The following is a 20,533-nucleotide window of genomic DNA, read 5'->3' as shown; positions in this document are numbered from 1 at the left end:
AATTTATAGCAAGCGCAGGTATATAGTAAATACCCATTTTATGGCCAAGAAAAATTAAAACTTTTACCGGCAATTGTTATGACCACAAAAGATCATTTATAAATTATTCATTCCTTTCCATTTAGTAACTATTATATATAGCCGGTAAAACATGATTAGCCTATTACGAGCTTTTATATGTATATGCTAATAGCATATAACTAATATGTATATATGTGCCTACCGTGCTTTGCATATGCTAATATAGCATCAATTTTGTTTAAGTATTTATATTTATATAGGGATGTGATATTAATGATGTGTAAGGAGTTAGTATTTGTTATTTAGCTAGTGATAGGTAGAAGGAGGCACAGGGGTAGCAAACACACGGATTCCATGCTCAACTAGCAGAAAATGTGGTGCAAATAGCAAGCCTGCTTCAAGGTTGGTGCACGTATGAAGAGTAGTGGCGTGAAAGGGAGCAAACCTGGATTGTGAAAATGGAATACAAATTGCAGAATTGCTAATGATTTCTAGAATATTCCCTTTACACAAAATGACAAATTCTGTTATTAAGGAACTGGTATAAATAAAAGCATTTTAAGGGAAGAAATCTGCTATTTCATTTATTTATATCCCTCAATGGTTTACAAATGCTTTTATTTATACCAGTTCCTTAATAACAGAATTTGTCATTTTGTGTAAAGGGAATATTCTAGAAATCGTTAGCAATTCTGCAATTTGTATTCCATTTTCACAATCCAGGTTTGCTCCCTTTCACGCCACTACTCTTCATACGTGCACCAACCTTGAAGCAGGCTTGCTGTTTGCACCACATTTTCTGCTAGTTGAGCATGGAATCCGTGTGTTTGCTACCCCTGTGCCTCCTTCTACCTATCACTCCCAACCCCATCAAAAACACCTTGTCCTCAAGGTGTTGGGGCTACGATCACAGCTTCAAAATTCGAACCGGGATCCCAAATTAAAATGGGTGAAGGAATGAGGGCGTGAAAATGAGTGTTGCGGAAGCGGAGCCATCCAACAGAGTCGATGGTGATGTCAGAGGGAAGGAAATGGTAGTCGAGCTCTGTGTCCGTGGTTATGGCGATGAACATGACGGAAGGGAATAAGTCAAGGTCGGAGAGGAGGATATGGTGGCTGGGGGAGGACGCCTGGGGCTGGCTATCAGCGAGGAGGTAGACAGTAGCAATGGTAAGTGGATCCGGTAAAGGGAAGGGGTGTTGCGGCATGAGTGCGGGGAGTGGCGACAGAGTTGGTATGGGCGGAGGTGCAGTGAGCGTAGGTGACTGAGTTGACTGGAGCGGCGGGGGCCTCGGAGGTGGCGCCGGAGTTCGCGGCTGAGGCAACCGCAGAGGCGGCGGTGGAGTCAGTGGTGTAGGCGGCAGTGGAGGCAACGGCGGAGGCGTCGTGGCTGGCGGAGGTGGCGGCAGCGGAGGCGTTGTTGCTGGTGGCGGTGGCAACTGCGGAGGGGTCGGTGGAGTTAACGGCGGTGGCGTCGACAATGGCGGAGGTGGGAGTGGAATCTGCGGCAGAGGTCCGGGTCGTCGAGGTAGTCAGAGGAGAAGGGCGTCCAGTCGGGCATCCAAGCGGCGTGTTGCGGCATCAAGTTCGGCTAGGACAACGTCGAGGCGGTCCGTAGTGGCGGTCGAAAATTCAATGGGGTGTGATGGTTGTTGTGTGGGATAGTGGAGGGTTCCGTACGACGAGGAGTAGTGTGGGTGGTGGTAAGCAGCCATGGAAGCTCCGTACGTTGAGTGACGGCCATGGAAGACAGCCATGGAAGCTTCGTACGGTGAGTGGCAGCCATGGAAGGCGGCCATAGGAGGTCAATGAAAGCACCAAATTGTTACGTGCTGGGAAAAGCTAGCTGAACTTCGAGGGTCAGCACCTCCAAGAAGAAGAAGAGAAGAAGAAAGCTAAGGGAAGAAATCTGCTATTTCATTCATTTATATCCCTCAATGGTTTACAAATGCTTTTATTTATACCAGTTCCTTAATAACAGAATTTGTCATTTTGTGTAAAGGGAATATTCTAGAAATCATTAGCAATTCTGCAATTTGTATTCCATTTTCACAATCCAGGTTTGCTCCCTTTCACGCCACTACTCTTCATACGTGCACCAACCTTGAAGCAGGCTTGCTGTTTGCACCACATTTTCTGCTAGTTGAGCATGGAATCCGTGTGTTTGCTACCCCTGTGCCTCCTTCTACCTATCAGCTAGTCTTCGAATTTTCATTTGCAGTTAATCACATGGTTGTCAAACACCATTTAGATTCCATAATAGACAAAAGAAAAACAATTGGAATTTAATTTGAAACCAATTCAAACTAATAATTAAAACCTATTCCCAGCAAGTGTAGGAGTATATAACTCTTTAGTCACCCTGCTCAAGTTAAAAGTCCAGTCAGAGAGTATCATATCAAAGGTGCCTACTGCCTAATAACATCCTACAAGATATTAATCAAATACTTCATAGTTGTTTCCCATGTTACTAATCAATAATCGTTAATAATTTCCATTAAGTACAGAAAAAAAAGACTTATGAATTTTATATATTGTTTAGACAAAAGGTCCATGTCAAATAAATAGATCTTCCCTCTTTTCTACCCATAGTAAAACTTCACCTGCATGGAATGCATACAGGTAAACCAGATATCAAAATACAGCAAACAATGACAATTCATACTGTAAAAGTAAAAAACTCAAACTGATTTCCTAAGACATTCCAGCGGGTTATTGCTCCTATTGGCAAACATCATACCCCTGCACATTGAACCCTTATACATAAACCAGATCAAAGTCAAGTTCTGAATATCAGAGACCACAGATCAGGGGCAAAGCCAGAAATTTAATTCGAGGGGGGCCAAGAAAAAAAATTAGTAAAAAAAAATTAAATCTTCGGAAGCAAAAAATATTATAATATATATATATATAGATAGATATATAATACTAATTTCATAAATAATTAGTGACATTAGTAATTGCAAGGTGATGGTTTGGTAGTCGCACTGGGTTCTGTTATTCTATGGAGTATATGGATCATGGTGGGAGTTCGATTAAGTGTTACAGATTTGGGAATGGCCTTTTATTTTTTCGGGTCTTATGTTGTTGGACTGATTTCATATGCACTACAAGAAAAATGAATACTCTTATTATATAAATAAAATTTTATTGCAATAAAAATTCATGTTATCATATAAATGGAGACAAGCAAAGACAAACACACAAGATGTTCCAGAGAAACCTATAAGCTTTCAAATGCTGTATAACTTTGACAGAGTGCACAAGCTTTTATTTACATAACTTTGACAGAAGAAAGAGGACAGAGTATGCTTCAAGATTCAATGGTGATCGCCTCGTAAATGTGAGCTACATTCAAATTGGGGAAAATCAATTGGTTATAATGATGAAAGGAAAAACTCTAAACAAGCTCCTTTTTTTCTTCTTGCATTTGTTTATGATGTCATGTGCTTCTGGCTTTAAGTGTACAGGTCGAGACACACCATTGTGCAAACATTAGGAAAACAAAGCAAATATGAGCCTGTACCAAATGTGTGTTAGAATTTGCTTTCTAATGTTACGATACAACATTTTACTCCTACTTTCCAATAATTTAAAAGCAATTTTTTTAATATTTATTAGTGGCTAATATTGTTATAAAAGATGTTTAGCGAGTAACATTATTCATTCAGATTTAGTATATTCACAGAGTTAATAGGATTTTTTTATAAAAAAAAAACGTATAGTTAATATAGATAATAATGGACTGTACAATCCAGTGGCTTCCTTATATGGATATGGACTGTACAATCATATATACTAGAAGATATAAAATCTAGTTTCTTAAGAACAAAAGGCGAAATTTTCTATATGGCGGTTGGGTGTGGAAGATATATAGGAGCAGAATTTCTTGGTGAGGTGGATAAAGTGTGTCAGCCACTAGAAAAAGAAGATTGGAGGATAAAAAGTTGGATTGTATAACTTTAAGTTGTTGGCTACGTGGAGATAAAGTTTTTCTTTTAACAGTTTCAAGAGCGATTTGGCATAAGTTGCTTTAACTTAAATATGACCCTGAATTTTACAAGGTCGATCCCAATAGTTGGAATAGAGACAATGCTTCGTTTTGGTGTAGAGATGTTGGCAATGTAGAAGTCCATTACATTCACCTTTTTCAACTAATAAATTCTGGATTTCATCTCATTTTGTTCAAACAATAAACCCTAAGTTTTAAAGGTGAGTCAAAATGGTTTTTTTTTTCAAAAAAACAATGATCATTTTCAATTTCAGAATACAATTTTGAACATTTTTTTATTAATTCGAGATGTGAATTTCGTTTCATTGGATTTACTTACATCAAAATTATGGAATCAAACCAATGTTCAAAACAAAAAGAATCATAGACATAGTGAAAATTGTGTGGAAAAATATCTCATGAGCAACTGAAAAAAGAATACAATATTAGATTTTTGAATATTCGATTGCTCGTTGAATTCACTTTTTATGTGATTTTTTTCACCATGTTTATGGCTTTTATTTCTTTTGAACATTAATTGGATTCCATAGTCTTCATCTACGTGGTCAAGATTTCTCAGCTTTTATCCATTAAAGTTTTTAGCCCTTGAAATTTCATTAAATAAATAAAAAATAATGGATTCAAATTTTTATTATTTAGGGACTAAATACTGAATTCTTTTAAAAGTTTATAGACATTGACCAGTTAAACAAAAATTTAGGAACTAAAAATTAAATTTAAAAAAAAATCAAAAACTAAAAACTTAGTTAATCCTAATTAGAACAATTGTAAAATTATTTTTTACAATTAGTACAAATACATAATAATTTCACACTGCAATTGGCATCGCAGCAGCTTCAATCCCGCAACTGTGGCCGCATCGGAAATTTATTAAAACCATGGAAATGACTATTAGAACTTTCATACAAACAATATAATATCGTGGAATCTCTAATGCTGGAGTTGGGTGCAATCACTCCTAATTCTTCGAATAGTGATATGATAAAGTCTGGAAGGCGGATGGATAATTGTCAGTGGGGACAGCTTATAAAGCAGTGCTTGGACAAATACAGGGTGAGGGACATCAATTTGCGTGGTTGATTCCAGCATCATTATCTGCCTTACATTTTGTCTGGAAATTGGCGTGGAATAGACTAGCAACTAGAGTCTATCTTATTAAAATAATTGTGCAGCTACAAGATATTAAATGTCCTTTCTGTGGTTTAGAGGATTAAACGGCCTCCAATATTTTGTTTCTCTGTGGTATGGCTGAAAAGGTCTGGAAACACTACACCAGAAAAGACTTTTAGTGGCAATAAATGTTTCCTTTACTGACAATAAATATTGCCATAAAATATATTACCAACAATTACTCATTAGCCGTTGCATCCAGGGTCGGTAAAAACTTATACCGACTATTAAGCAAATGCTGGTAAAGACCCTCACAGCGGCCAGGGAAAGTACTAAGTTTTTGGTGACTATTCTCTCTGCATTTATAATGGCCAGTAACATATTAACTTCTAAATGCTTCTCTCTTCTTTTTTGCCAACTTATCTTTGTTGCCACTAAAAATTCCAGAAACATTTCTTTTGTCATTGCTTGAAGGAATAAGAATACCATCAGTGCAACATATGAAAAGGTGAACCACATTTTTTTATTGGATGCTTGTGAAAATTCTTGCTTCTGCCACAAATTCTTTCTCCTAAAGCAGACTTGACAAGATAAATTTTTAAATTGATTCTTTTTTTATGCAAGGTTGAGCATTTATGTGAGGCAATTTCTTGTGCAGACAATTTCTTGACTGCAATTAGCCTTCCGTTTTGCAAACTTTCTCTGTCAAAACAATTAAAATTCAGCATAGTAACCAACTAACCATAATATATAGGAGTATATAAATTTATCCGAGGCTCAACTACCAAGTATATATTAGTTCTTTATCACAAAGCACGTTTTTCTCATGCGAATAGACGTAAGTATTTTTACATGTGTCATAGCCCTGAACTAGCTTGACAGGGGAGTACTAAATGGTTGCAACTTAAAAAGAAAGAAACAAGAATGTAGTGATGAAATTAATAAAAACATCGCAGTGCATAACCAGATTTGCGGTTTCAATGATATTTTTTTGATAATCATCATTTAAATGTTACTACTATTTACAAAAATGTCACTGCATTTCTAATGACGACGGTTTTGGTAGAACTATTGTTGAATTAGCGTCAGTAAAGCTTGTTTTTATGGTAGTAGTTGAATCATATTACAATTTCATAAACCTCAAAGCACTATCATATCTGAATTTATATAATAATGCTCATAACTTATCATAATATATATATATAATTAATATAACAAACAGTAATAATAGTCAAATACAACAAATTGACTATATATTGTTGCGAATCAATGTGAAAGTTCACAAACAATGGCAACCTTCAATTTCAGCCACTAAAATTAAAGATTTTTAACAAATTAGAGATATAATCATTAATGATAAGTATGATTTACCAAAATTTAAAAAAAAAATCAATGAATCAAAGAAAAAATATTAAAAAGTGAGTTTCTAATAAAGTTTCATTAACTTTTCTGTACTTGTATATGCATATAAATAATGAATGTTAGATTATCAATCATTATTTTTCTTATCAACTAGGGAAAACATTTACTTTACTCGTCGAGAGAGATTAACGGGTAAATTTTTGCTATTCAGACAAATTAACTTTATCCATGATTAATTGTTATGGCTACTTTATGTATTTATACTTTTCACGTGTCAATTTGTCATGTGAAAATATATACCATCGTACCTATCAGCTTTATGACCTCCACACGGTGAGGCAAGCATGATGACAAATTGGAAAATACAATAATCGAAGCCATGGTAGGATTAGGAAGCACTCAACGTATAAAATTACGCGAATATTAAAGGCTACATACATATATATGATATTCATAAGTAACAAAAAAATCTATAAAAAAGAAGCACTTCGAGTCTTCCACACACGTTTCTTCCATCCATTCAAATTCTATCCCTTGGACGCCTTAATCATCAATCATGCTTGTTTTTCTATTTTGTTTCTTACTGCTATGTTCACTTTCTACTGCCTCCTTCGCTGAAGCCACACAAACTCTAAGCGGCTTCAGCGTTGATCTTATTCATCGTGACTCACCATTGTCACCCTTCTACAACCCTTCGCTCACCCCATCAGAGCGCCTAAGAAATGCTGCCATGTGCTCCATTTCTTGATCCAAACGTCTTGGATCAAGCGCGTTTGGATCGAGCAATGAAGATAAAGATGAGTCCCCTAAAACTATTACATTTCCAGACACACCCATTGGCGAATACCTAATGAGATTTTACATTGGTACCCCTCCCGTGGAAATGTTTGCCACTGCAGACACAGGGAGTGATCTCATTTGGATGCAATGTTCCCCTTGTAAGAAATGTTCACCCCAAAACACCCCTTTGTTTGAACCAAGAAAGTTTTCAACGTTCAGAACCGTGTCTTGTGACTCACAACCTCGCACACTACTCTCCCAATCCCAACGTACTTGCACAAAATCAGGTGAGTGCCAGTACTCTTATGCATATGGTGACAAGACATTCACCGTTGGAACATTGGGTGTTGATAAAATTAATTTTGGTTCAAAGGGTGTTGTTCAATTTCCCAAATTCACTGTTGGGTGTGCATATTACAATCAGGATACCCCAAATTCAAAGGGTCTTGGAGAAGGACCATTATCCCTAGTTTCACAACTAGGTGATCAAATAGGTTACAAATTTTCCTATTGTTTGATCCCCTACGGTTTAAACTACACTAGCAAATTGAAATTTGGGGACATAGCATTAGCAACGATAAAAGGAAAAAGGGTTGTGTCCACACCCCTCATACTCAAATCTTCTGAACCAAGTTTTTACTATGTCAATTTTGAAGGCATCAGCATTGGAAAAAGGAAGGTGGAGATGAGTAAAAGTGAAAGTGATGGCAACATGTTCATTGGTTCAGGGGCCACGTACACGATGTTGCAGCAAGATTTTTACAATAAGTTTGTGACTTTGGTGAAGGAAGTCGCTGGTGCTGAGGTGGAGAAAAATCCTCCAGCACCATTCGATTTTTGTTTAAGAGATAAGGGTACTAAGCACCTTTGGTTCAAGGATAGCAGTGATGACGACGACGATGGTGTGCCTGATGTTGTGTTTCATTTTACGGGTGCTGAGGTTCGACTGGATTTTTTTACTCACATGTTTTCATTGGTCAATGACAACTTGTATTGCATGTTGGTACACCCCAGCAACGGAGATGGATTTAACATCTTCGGGAATGTGCAACAAATGGGATTTCAGGTGGAGTATGATCTTAGAGGGGGAAAGGTTTCGTTTGCTCCTGCTGATTGTGCCAAACATTAGTTTGCGTAACCTGTGTTCGGTTAATAATGATTACACTTGTGCTTGTATACCTAGAAAATATGAGAAAGTTGTATGTTTGTAAGATGTACGAAAAAAAGTTTTATACTTTGTGTGGCTTTTGGAAGAACGTATAAATATGTTATTTGGACTTATTTCCAAGTTAAATTACTATTAAGTATTTTAAAACTTTTTGATAGGTTCTTAAACTTTTTTATTATCATTTAGATGTCTAAATTAAAAGGTTCTTAAAAGTATTTATAATGTTTTCAAACCCTAAAATAACTATTTGTAAGAATCATATACAAATATAGAAGCAGGTTGATAACAACTTACACACTGCCTGTTCAATTTAGTTATATTCTCTTAGTTAGAAATTAATTTAGTTATATTCTCTTACTTAGAAATTAATTTGTATGAAATAACTTGTTATGCAACAAAAATAATTTGTTTTCCCAAAATGTAGTCCTACAGTAACAATATAAAAAAAAAAAACTGCAGAGTTGGGTCTAGTTTATAAGAAAACAAGCTTATATTTCCAAATGACATGGGTCTCATTTTCGCTCACAATGTAAGGATCTTGTTAATGTATAATTTGTAAGTTTTTATGCAAGTGATCTTTAATCCTTGAGGCTTATTCTGACTTTGATGAATGCCTGAGACTCATCTCACCTAAAATTTTATATAATTATAAATAAAAGTAACAATATCAAGAAAAGAATAACAAATTTGATTTTTTATTTGTTTCATCCGTTGAACAAAATAATAATTTTTTAGTTAAAAAATATTTTTCATCCCTAATAAATACTTGAATTTTGTGTTTATTATCCTATAAATTTATTCTTTACATTGAGTTCCTAATAAAATAATAATTTTAATTTGATCTTTCAAACTTTTTTAATCTTTAATAAATAAGTGAATTTTGTGTTTTAGCTATCAGATAATTTTTTTTATTTGTTATTAGTTATTTTAAAATATAATAATAAAAAATGAAAAAATAAATTATTAGGAAACAAACAAAAAATTTACTAATTTATAGGAATTAAAAAATGTAAAAAATTAAAAATAAAATATTTATTTTATCAGAAAAAATTATTATAAAACAAATATAAAATTTGAATGCATATTAAAAATAAACATATTTTAGTTTCTTTTTTATTTCAATGATGCAAAATTAACATTATTGTAAGATATTTAGGTGTTGACGTGACTTTAGGGCCATGGTCCTGCATGTACAAGAGCACAACGAGGATAATGGTCTGGGTAATTATTATAATAAGAATGGATCTTATCAACAAAAGTGGGAGAATAGTAAAATAAAAGGACCAATTTTAGGGTAGACCATCATATAGGTATCATGTACCATAATACCGACCTTCAGATTAATCTACGATAGCATCCATATTAGTTGAGATAGAGGCGAAAACAAAAATAGTCCCCAACTACTAGAGTTTGCTTTAGATCTAGAATGTCCAACTTAAGGCTGATGCAACATGAATAAGACATAACAAAAAATAATTTTAAAAAAAAACTCATCTTAGTTAAAAAATAAATAAATAAAAAAAGAAGAAGAAGAAAGAAACTCATCTTGGTGTCGGTGTTGAGGCTAATACTAAAGTACCTACAACTATTTATCATCAAACTTGTAGTATGAGTTTTGCAATATTCTTATAAGATTTGATTTTGAAAGATGTAGCATAAGATCTTAAAAAAATAAAGCTCTAGATCTACACAATTCTTCAAAAACATTATCATTAATGTACACACTCAGCCAATTCCTTTAGAATTCATCCAAATTTTAAATTTATGCTATCATTAAAATATTGAATGCAATAAAAATCATATGCTAATAGATTTCTATTTGACTAACTTTTTTTGTTATTTTTCTATTTGACTAATTAAAGTATATGAATAATGCATCCCGGAACAGAGATTTATAAGATACTCACGTAATATAGAGATGGACTTTAACATTAATTGTTATCCAACCAGTAAGGTCTAGAGACATAAATAAGACGAGTATACTTTTCTGGAAACAAAAATGAATAGGTATTACAATACCTTACACCCTCTACCTATTATTTTTCCTACTTTTAACATGGGGATGGTTCAAATTAAGTGTTGGACAATGTGGCATTCACATTTCCCACCCGTGCCCAGTGTTTTGAAAAGCAAACAAAATTATGTCTAACTTATTGAATTGACTAGTTGAACTTATTGAAAAGCATCATCCTTAAAATCGTGCGTGTCACAAACCAGTCAAGAAATTATTGAAAAGCATTATGACCACCTTCATCATCAAACGCATGAACCTCTATATATACTCGTCAAACCAACAAGAGCCAGCAATCAAAGACTCAATTGACGGTGTTGCGTTGAGCACTGTATTGCCAGCACGCCTTCACTGTTTTACACGTAAAATCCAATAATTGCTGCTCTTCCTTGTCGCATCGTAGCACGGTGCAAAAAGAAGGGCGCAAGTCACACAACACTTAAACCCTAATATGGCAGATGATTTTTAGTATTTTCCCAATGAAAAGGATGCATGAACTACTGCGTGATAAAAGAGAAATTAAAGAAACATAAATATGGCAGATGATTCAATGTCATACGAAAAGAAAAACAAAAAAAATTATTAAATTAAGTACTTTACAGATATTCCTTTCTCCAACGTTGCAAGCAGCAATTTATAACTGAGTTGATAAGAAGTGAAAACCTAATAAATCTTTTATATTTGTGGGCAATTGAAACTATATACTTAGTATTTACATTGGATGCTGTCTACACTAGCACCTTTTTATTCAATAAAACTTTTAGCTATTTTCTTATAAAAAAAGACATTGGATTTATAAAATAAAGAAACAGGGAGAAAAAAAGTTATACAATTTGGCTTAATATATTTTTAAATTGCATGTTTACTCCATTTAATATATAGTATTTGAACAATTAATTTTTCTAATTTTTAATTACTTAATTTTTGTCTTCATAATTTGGCTTTATATATATATATATATATATATATATATATATATATGCGCGCGCTTCATTAATTATCCTTTTAGTCCTGTAAATTTATTTAATTTTAGTTTTAGTTTTTCCAATTTTTTTCTTAAAAGCATATCTTAGAATTCGTTTTTTCATTAGTTCTTGTTATCAGAAGCCATTGATATATATAACTAAAAGTTGTTGATATCTACAAGTGCCACATTAGAGAAAAAATATCATGTCATTGGTGCTATAAGTTAGCAAAAAATGTCATGCTATATAATCATAATTTTGTCTGTTGACTAGACAATCACCTATACATTTGTGGTTAATTTTCATCAAAGATGGTGTATCTGTCGAAAATCAATGCTAACTTGGTCATACAAATCATATCAATCACAATCACACAACGTGCTTTTCTTGTTAAAATGTGAAATGATTGTTATTTAACAAAGAACATAAGCTACTTTGTTATTATCTCTTCCTATACGTTTCCCTTTAATTATAGTTCATTTTATCATATCTTTCAATTTACATGATCAGTGATGGGAGGACAAATTAAGGACACTTGAACTTTGGTAGCACTTCGGAAGGTAGTTCTCTAATTGAGACAAACATCAGTGGGATGGATTGATGGAACAACATTATGTGCGTGGAGCCTTATTATGTGCACATGTCTATTGGCTTGAATCATCTTTATATATCACATAATGCCACACCATAATCTCCATTGCCTTTAATGTTATTCACTATCACTTAATTAGTCAATTCTTTTGCTTATAAAAAGAATCTTTTATTGTTTTTGTTATAATTTTATTTTAAAGAATTGTGTTTTCGTATAATTTTGTTGTAATTGTTTTCTATAATTCTTTTTGTTTTTACAATTTTTTATATTAATTTTTTTTTGTAATTGTATATTGGTACAAAATTATCGACTTTGCCAATATTACTCCGACCAACGATTTATTTACTGGTTATATTAACAAGTTTATCTCTCAATTTATACATTTTCATTTTTTTATAAGACTAAATGATTTCATTGTTCACACACATAGCTGATAAAGTTACGCCTCATGTAGATTTAGACTTTTTTTAAGGTATTAACTTAGTAAATGTTGATAGAGAATAAGTTGTATATGCATTTATTTTCTTGTGATTCACACAATCACGTACGTGCGTTTACACATATATAACTTACTGAAAAGTCATTAATTTTTTTTTATAAATTTATTCAAATACATGTGTAACTATTTAATTTATATTATAAATTAAATACGTTGAAATACACACACAAATAACTTACTGAAATGTCATAAATTGTTTTTTATAAATTTATTCAAACACACGTATAACTATATATTTATATAATAAAATAAGTTGAAATAATAAATTATTTGTAATGTCTACTAAAAGGCACGCAATACGTCAATACTAAATTTATTTTATATTTAAGTAATCATTTCATCCTTATATTTGTGCAAACTTTAATTTTTTTTGTTACTACACATAGAAACTCCATGTTTTAGTTCTTGTACTAGCATTTTTTTTATCTTGTAGTTCCTACATCAATTTCATTATAACAATGTAAATTGTTGTAGATGTGACCATATGGGACCCGCCAAAGTGCACTGTTCGCATGCTGAGGTGGCAATTTTGATAAATTCATTACTTATTTGATTTGTATACTTGTCTAAACATTGCATTTGGTACCTATATATACCTAGAAAGTTTACGATTTAGTCTCCTTACCTATAAACTTTACATTTTAGTCTCTATATCAGTATTTTTTTTTTTTGTTTCAATTGTTTTCCTCAGTTGCAAAGAACAAAAATGACTCCACCACACACACCATACGGCCAATGGCGATTTTCGGTAGTGGAGTTCGTCCCACTGTTTGTTCCTTTTTATGTCATATATGTTTCAATTTCCCATTCTTTCATCAGAAATCGCCTCCACCAGCAGTGCATGACAAAAATCTTCATTTGGCAGTTTAACAACCGCAAAAAAAAAAATTCAAATTGTTTAACAAGTGTGAAAAAGATCTAAGAATTTTACATCGTCAAATTTTATTTTGTGACAATGTTAGAGCATATAAAGATAATTAATGGAGTTACTTGACAACTAACAACAGACAATAAAATATAAAAAAGTAGTTATATAAGAATTTCAACGTAAAATTTCTCTGTATATGCAATGTTTTGCCAAGTATATGAGCTAAATGAATAATTAAATTATTGATATCGTCACCTTAGCATCACAACTGTGCACATAGGTAAAAAGATTTTAAAAACAAAAAATTAAAAAAATTGGAATAACTGTCAACAAAGGATCAATGTCGATATAATGCAACCGACAATTGGGATTAAAAGAGAAAAAATAATTAAAACGTAAATTTCTATGCATAGAGACTACAACGAAAAGTTTGCACAACTAATATTAATTAAACCAGGCATTATTTTCCATACATCATCTTACAGAAAATATAAAAAGTCTCCTCAAATATCCTATGAAAATTAATTACAAGGCCAGAAATGAAAAGAATAGTGTATTTCATATATGATTTTAAATTGAGGTTGCAGTTGTAATGAGCCAAAAAAAAAAATGTTATAGAAAAATATAGGTGATACGATCGCAATTATAATCAGGATGTGATTGTGATGAATCAAAATATCTTAATTTTGAGGATCACAATTTAAAACCATGATGTATTTATAAGAACTGGAATTCATGCAAGCCTGTATTACTCCAGTTCTCGGTAAATGTGCTTTAGGCAAACAAGTATGTCATTCAAACCACATATTAGCTTCCCTGCTGCGTTGCTTAACAAAATGACAAGTGGCTATGATGATGAATTCCACTTGCACCAATAAAGAAAAATAAAGAGGTATATTGTTGTATTCTGTAGAGAAATGGGGGGGGACCATTTTTGCAAGCTAAAAAATGGTTCAAGGGTTGAAAAATAAGCACAGAAAACAGAATCTTTAGTAAATTAGCATTTTCAAGTGTTTAGTGGTCGAACATAACTTCGACAATGGAAAACCCTAAAAACACTCAACCTCGAGCAAACATCCACGTGGTTGCTGAATTACATAAGAAACTCAGTATATGGATAAGGAACATAATATTGGGTTTATAAAGTAATTTTCTGTTTAGAATTTCTAGCTGCTTTAGAGACACATGGATTATTTTCCTACGGTGCTACCTTTCATTCAACACCCCTGGACATATTTATGTCCATTGCACACATAGCAATGCTAATCAAATTTAGGCTAAACTAGTAGTTACAGTTTATATATATATATATATATATATATATATATATATAGCTAGAGAGAGCTAGAGAGAATCCCTTAACAAAGAACATAGCTTCTTTGTGCTTATCTTTTCCTCTAGTTTTTCTGTATAGTTCATTTTTATCTCATCCTTCAATTTACATGACAGTGGTGGGACGAGAAATTAATGCACTTTGCGAGCACTTCGGAAGGCAGGTCTCACCAAGTCTTTTTGCTCGAGAGTTGAGACAAACATCGGTGGAATGTGATGATGGAACAATATTACTATGCGCGTGTGGAGCCTTATGATATGTCTATTCGTGTTTTGTTTTTTTTTTTTTCTCATATGTATATTCGTTTGAATGTATACCACATAACTCCACTCCATAATCACCATTGCCTTTCACGTAGTTTAGAGTTTACATTGATATCCTTTCGTTATATTTTGTCTATATTTATTGATTTAACTCCCAAGTTATACGGTGTATGTTCAAACTTTTTTGTAATATTAAATGATTTCATGGTTCTTAAATACAAGACACAAGTTACATACGGTCACAGATGATCATTGTGCAATGAGCAAGGCAAACAAGAAATAACAGAACAATCGAATTCCGAAATATGAACAAAATAAACACAATATAGGCTATTGACACAAGATTATATTACACCTTTTTTTCATATATGATATAAGACTCCATCTCATATTTATACTTTAACAATAACTAATAAGTAGGTTTCGAATTGAGGACTTTAGGCTTAAAGATTTAAACTCCAAATCAACAAATCACTTAGGAAATCAAAGTTAGTCTTCGTAGTTTAAAACATTTTATTTTAGTTAATTTATACAGTTACAATTTTTTTATGGTCAAGTTTCAACTAAGAAATGTAGATAACATTAGTTGAAACTTAACGGTGTTCAATTGTGCATGTTTCCTATTTTTATTAATTTCACTAATTATTTTTCAAACTTTATTAGTCAAAATTTGATAGTTAATTTATTATTAGCTTAATTTGGGTTTAATAAAATAGTAAATAAAATAATCAGTATTTTTATAAAAAAAAGAATTATCAAACATTTAAATATAGTGGGTTCGAAATTTTATGACACACAATATTGTAAAATAAGTTGAAATAAACTATTGATATGGTCTTATAAAAGGCACGCAATCTATGAAAGTTCATTTTCCATGCATTTCCCGATTGAAAATACTTAACATTAAAAAGTTTACTCAAATATCTTTATGATAATTAAGTATAAGATAAGAAATAAAAAAGAATGCGTGCATGTATTCATAGATCCCTAGCTAGGTTCATTCATTCATTATTGTTATCAAGTCCGAAACTTACAAAACATAATACTGTTTTTTTTTCTTTCCTCGGTACAAGTTGAAATCCTAATTAACCAAACGCAAAGGTTAATTAAGCTAGTCTTTGGCACAATCAGCAGGAGCAAAAGAAACCATCCCCCCTTGAAGATCATACTCCACTTGATAACCAATTTGTGCATGATTTCCAAAGATGGAATCATCTTCATCAGAGGTGGGTAATGCGACCATGCAAAGCAAGTTGTTGTCTTCGGCCTCAAACAAGTTTGAAGCATCCACGCGAACCTTAGCACCCGTGAAAAGAAACACAACATCAGGGAAACGTTTCCTCTTACCCTTATTTTCGAAACAAAAGTTGTATACCAATGGAGGGATTTTCACTGCCTCAACACCATACACTTCCTTCACCAAAGCCACAAACTTATTGTAAAAGCTTTGCTTGAGAATCGTGAAAGAGGTCCCTGAATCGATTAATATGTTGCCATCTGTTTGACTTTCACTTGTCTTCACCTTCTTGTTTCCAATGCTGACGCCTTCAAGATTGAGGTAGTAATAGCTTGGTCCAATAGATTTGATTATGAGGGGAGTGGACACAACCCCTTTTATTTGTTTTACAATTGCATCGTTCCCGAATCTCATTTTGCTAGTGGAGTTTGAACTCAAAGGAGGGAAACAATAGGAGAATTTGCGACCAATTTGATACCCTAGTTGTGAAATTAGTGACAATGGCCCTACTCCAAGACCCACTAGACCCATGTTTCTCTTGCTCTCGTCCACGGTATCATTATTGGAAAATGTGCATCCAAAAGTAAGCTTGGGAAATTTAATAGCATTGTTCTTGGAACCAAAATTAATGGACTCAAAACCCAATATTCCAGAGACTAATGTATGGTCACCATATATATATTGGTAGTAGCACTGACCTGACTTTCCAACACAGGCACGTTGGGATGGAGGGAGTAGTGTGCAAGGTTGTGAGTCACATGGCACAGTCTTGAATGTGGAAGACTTTCTTGGATCAAATAATGGGGCGTTTTGGGGTACACATTTCTCACAAGGGGCACATTGCACCCAAATTAGATCACTTCCTGTGTCCGCAATAGCAAACCTTTCCACAGGAGGGGTGCCAATGTAAAACCTCATGAGGTATTCAGTGATGGGTTCGTCTGGAATGGTAATGGTTCCGGGTGATCTATCATCGTTTTGAGATAGGCGAAGACGACGTTTGGAGCGAGCAAAGGAGCGCAAGACAGTGTTCTTGATGCGCTCTGATGGGGTGAGTGAAGGGTTGTAAAAGGGTGACAATGGTGATTCACGGTGAATAAGATTGATGCTGAAGCCACTTAGAGTTTTGGAGGCTTCAGCGAAGGATGCAATAGAATGTGAACATAGGAGTAAGAAACAAAATACAAAAGCATGCATGATTGATAATAAAGGTACTGTACAACAATACAAGGGATAGAATAGGAGTGGATGGAGGGAAGCATCTCAAAGCGCTTCTATTTATAGATTTTTTTTGTTACTACATATGTTAAGGGTCAATGCGAAAAATTATTAGGTGATTCGGAATTGCTACTTATATATTGTCCCTACTAAATTTTTATTTTCAAATATTTAGAATAATATTTAGATTTATATGATATTATCTTATTTTAGGATATTGTTTAGATTGATATTATCTGTATTTTAGGGATTTATTTTTTCTGTTAAAATGGGATGTTAGGTATATAAATAGATGCTCTCGGGATGACAAGAATCATTCACCATGCCACTCTAGTTAGAGAGGAGTTGTGTGAAGGGAGAGTTAAACTTATAATGACTATAAATATAATATCAATGAAACTCTTTTAATTTGCAATATATCTCCTCTCTGCACACAAAAAATCACCATATGTGACCCGTATTTAAGTTTTAAAATTTAAGAGAAAACAATTAAAAACACTTGATTAAGTAGGTAGATATTTTTTTCTTATCAAAAAAATGTTAATTCCTAATTGTTAGTTCTTTATTAGTGGGGGAGTCACATCCATGACCTCTCACTTCCTTTTTTTTATTATTATTAGACCAATCTTATAACTCCTGTATAAAGATCGATTAAAATTATGGACAATAATGATCAAAGACTACCTAATAATTTATCAATAAATGTGCAGCCTTTTACATTTGTGTTTATACATCATCGATCGAGTACTTTCTATGGCGATCGACTTATTATGTTCTCTGATGAACTTCCGTCATGCTTACCTCACCATGCCGAGGTAAATTCATTTATAAGCTAAATTGACATATTTAAATTAAAATGAGCACTTTAACCGAAGATCTGATAAAAGTGTTAAGAAATACAGTTTAACTAATACGAAAACCCTTTCAAAAAATAAACTAATACGAAACCCTGTACAAAACCATGTCGAGGTCATAAAGCTGGTTTATATACGATGATATAAACTGAGTGGATATCATGATTGGGCACATTACAAGATTCATTCAGTCCACAAAAGATGGGACTTCTACGAAATTAATTCCTTTGAATGCAATATGCTATGAGAGACGACTATGCAAACATGAGTGAAAAACTTTATTTTTGTTTTAGGACGTAGTAGTGGAATGTGAACATGGCCTTTCGTATATACAATTCAAAAAGACTAAAAGAAAATGTGAATTATGGCCTTTCTTTTTCGTTTTCAGATGGCAAATATACACAAGGGAAATGATGAATTATGCCTTTACTCATTTTAAAGATAATGTTATGAATTGTGATTTTTTGTTTTTGCACAGCTATGAATTATGAATGAAATATGAATATGATTTAATTAAATTATTCTTTTTCTATACAATGTAAAAAATCTAGATAAAACATGAATTACATTTAAAAAAATAACTATATTTAACAAGCACACACATAAATATAATTTAAATACAGTAAAAATAAATAGTAAACAATAGTCATACTATAATACGTTCGCAATTATAGATTATGTTCTGTTGTTTAAATATTTGACGGATTAGGAGCATGGGTGTGGACACAATTCTTTTGTAGGGTAAAGGTTGTGAGGTGGGCTTTAGTTGCTGCTGATTTTTATGCTTAAGATTGAAAACGTGTAAGTGATGAAAAGATTGATATGGGTGAGCAACATAGACTCGTATTGACCAAGACAATTCCATTATTGAAGGCATGTGTGATACTATTATTAAAAAAGACACAAGTTTTATATCGATTAAAAATAAAGTTAAGATAAAACATATAAATGAGAGATAAATCTCATTCAATGAATTTAATTTTTTGTTTTAAGTTAATTCAAATTCATATTCTAAGATGATATTATAATTTATCTAATTATATCTATTAAAAATGGAATTACCATATGTCATTCACATATCAAGTTAAAAGTATTGAACATTATAAAAAAATTCAAGTTTCATATTGTCTAAAAATAAGATCAATATAAAATAATACATAAGTGAAAAATAACATTTATGAATTAATTTTTGAAGTTAAATTAATTCTTCGATTCAAATTCTAAGAACTATGACTATCAAATCATTGACATTTGTGCGGTATATATTTTCCGCTTTCACATATGATTTTTTTGGAGGCTGGGAGGTGTTTTTACTTTGATGCTACCTGTGCCTTTTATGTGGGAGGTTTTGTCTTTTGTTTTGTGGCTGTGAATAAATTGTTTTGTGGCTGTGAATAAATTGTTTTGGGGCCATTATTCCTTTTATGTTGTTTTGATGGATGTGTAATAATGTACAATGGAAGTGTAACTTTGTAGTTAAATGAAAATGATTTATTTAATAAGAAAATTTATATTTAAATTCCCTCAAGATCAAATTTTGTTTTGAAAAGTCATCCACACAGGGATCACTTGCAGCAGAAATGTATCTATAACGTCTAGCACTAAGTCGTTATGTTGTCTTAAAGACTCAAATGGATCACTGTGTTATTGGTTGTATGCCATTTCTTTTTAGTTATCAACACTAAATTACTAGATAATTCATTATAGATCAAGGTGTTGAGTTTAGTTAGTATGAATGCGATTCTTATAATGAATAAAAACAGTTCATTAAAGTTTTTTCACTAATATTTGTATGGTAATTAAATGTAATTAATTTTATCCAATAAATTGAAATTTTTTAATAAATATCACAAAAACAAAAAAAAATATAAAAAAACAAATAAATGAAAATAAAATTATCCCTGCAGCTATTAGCACAAGATGTTATTCAGTTATTATTTCTGTTTTTTCTTGTATTGAGGTTAATTAAAATCATTTTCATGATGTAATATGCATGACGTGTATTAATAATTTTTTTTAGCAAGCCAATTTTTTCTTATTAATTTGAAGCTTCCATGATGAAGCACGAGACGAAAGACACGTAAGCATGACGTGTACGTATGTGAATGAAAGACTTTTATTTTTGACAGTAAAAAGTGGTGTACATATGAACATGAATATTGTTTGTATGCTAGCTAATGGAATGATAAATAAAGAATGAGCCCCACTATATTTTAATTTATTTCCAGATTTTTAGGACG

The 20,533-nt window shown here is 32.5% G+C and overlaps 2 protein-coding genes across 2 annotated transcripts; one reads left to right on the top strand and one right to left on the bottom strand.

The window, feature by feature from the left end:
- Window positions 1-7,355: 7,355 nt before the first annotated feature.
- Window positions 7,356-8,414, top strand: LOC114421265 (aspartic proteinase CDR1-like). The gene has a single exon (XM_028387113.1). It carries the CDS (start codon window positions 7,356-7,358, stop codon window positions 8,412-8,414), a length of 1,059 nt encoding a protein of 352 aa, XP_028242914.1.
- Window positions 8,415-15,895: 7,481 nt separating this feature from the next.
- Window positions 15,896-17,455, bottom strand: LOC114424343 (probable aspartic protease At2g35615). Its single transcript, XM_028391184.1, has one exon. It carries the CDS (start codon window positions 17,416-17,418, stop codon window positions 16,096-16,098), a length of 1,323 nt encoding a protein of 440 aa, XP_028246985.1. The 5' UTR covers window positions 17,419-17,455; the 3' UTR covers window positions 15,896-16,095.
- Between the last annotated feature and the right edge of the window lie 3,078 nt (window positions 17,456-20,533).

Source organism: Glycine soja, chromosome 8 (assembly GCF_004193775.1).
Source record: "Glycine soja cultivar W05 chromosome 8, ASM419377v2, whole genome shotgun sequence".
Taxonomy (NCBI): domain Eukaryota; kingdom Viridiplantae; phylum Streptophyta; class Magnoliopsida; order Fabales; family Fabaceae; genus Glycine; species Glycine soja.
This window is presented reverse-complemented; position numbering and strand designations above follow the sequence as displayed.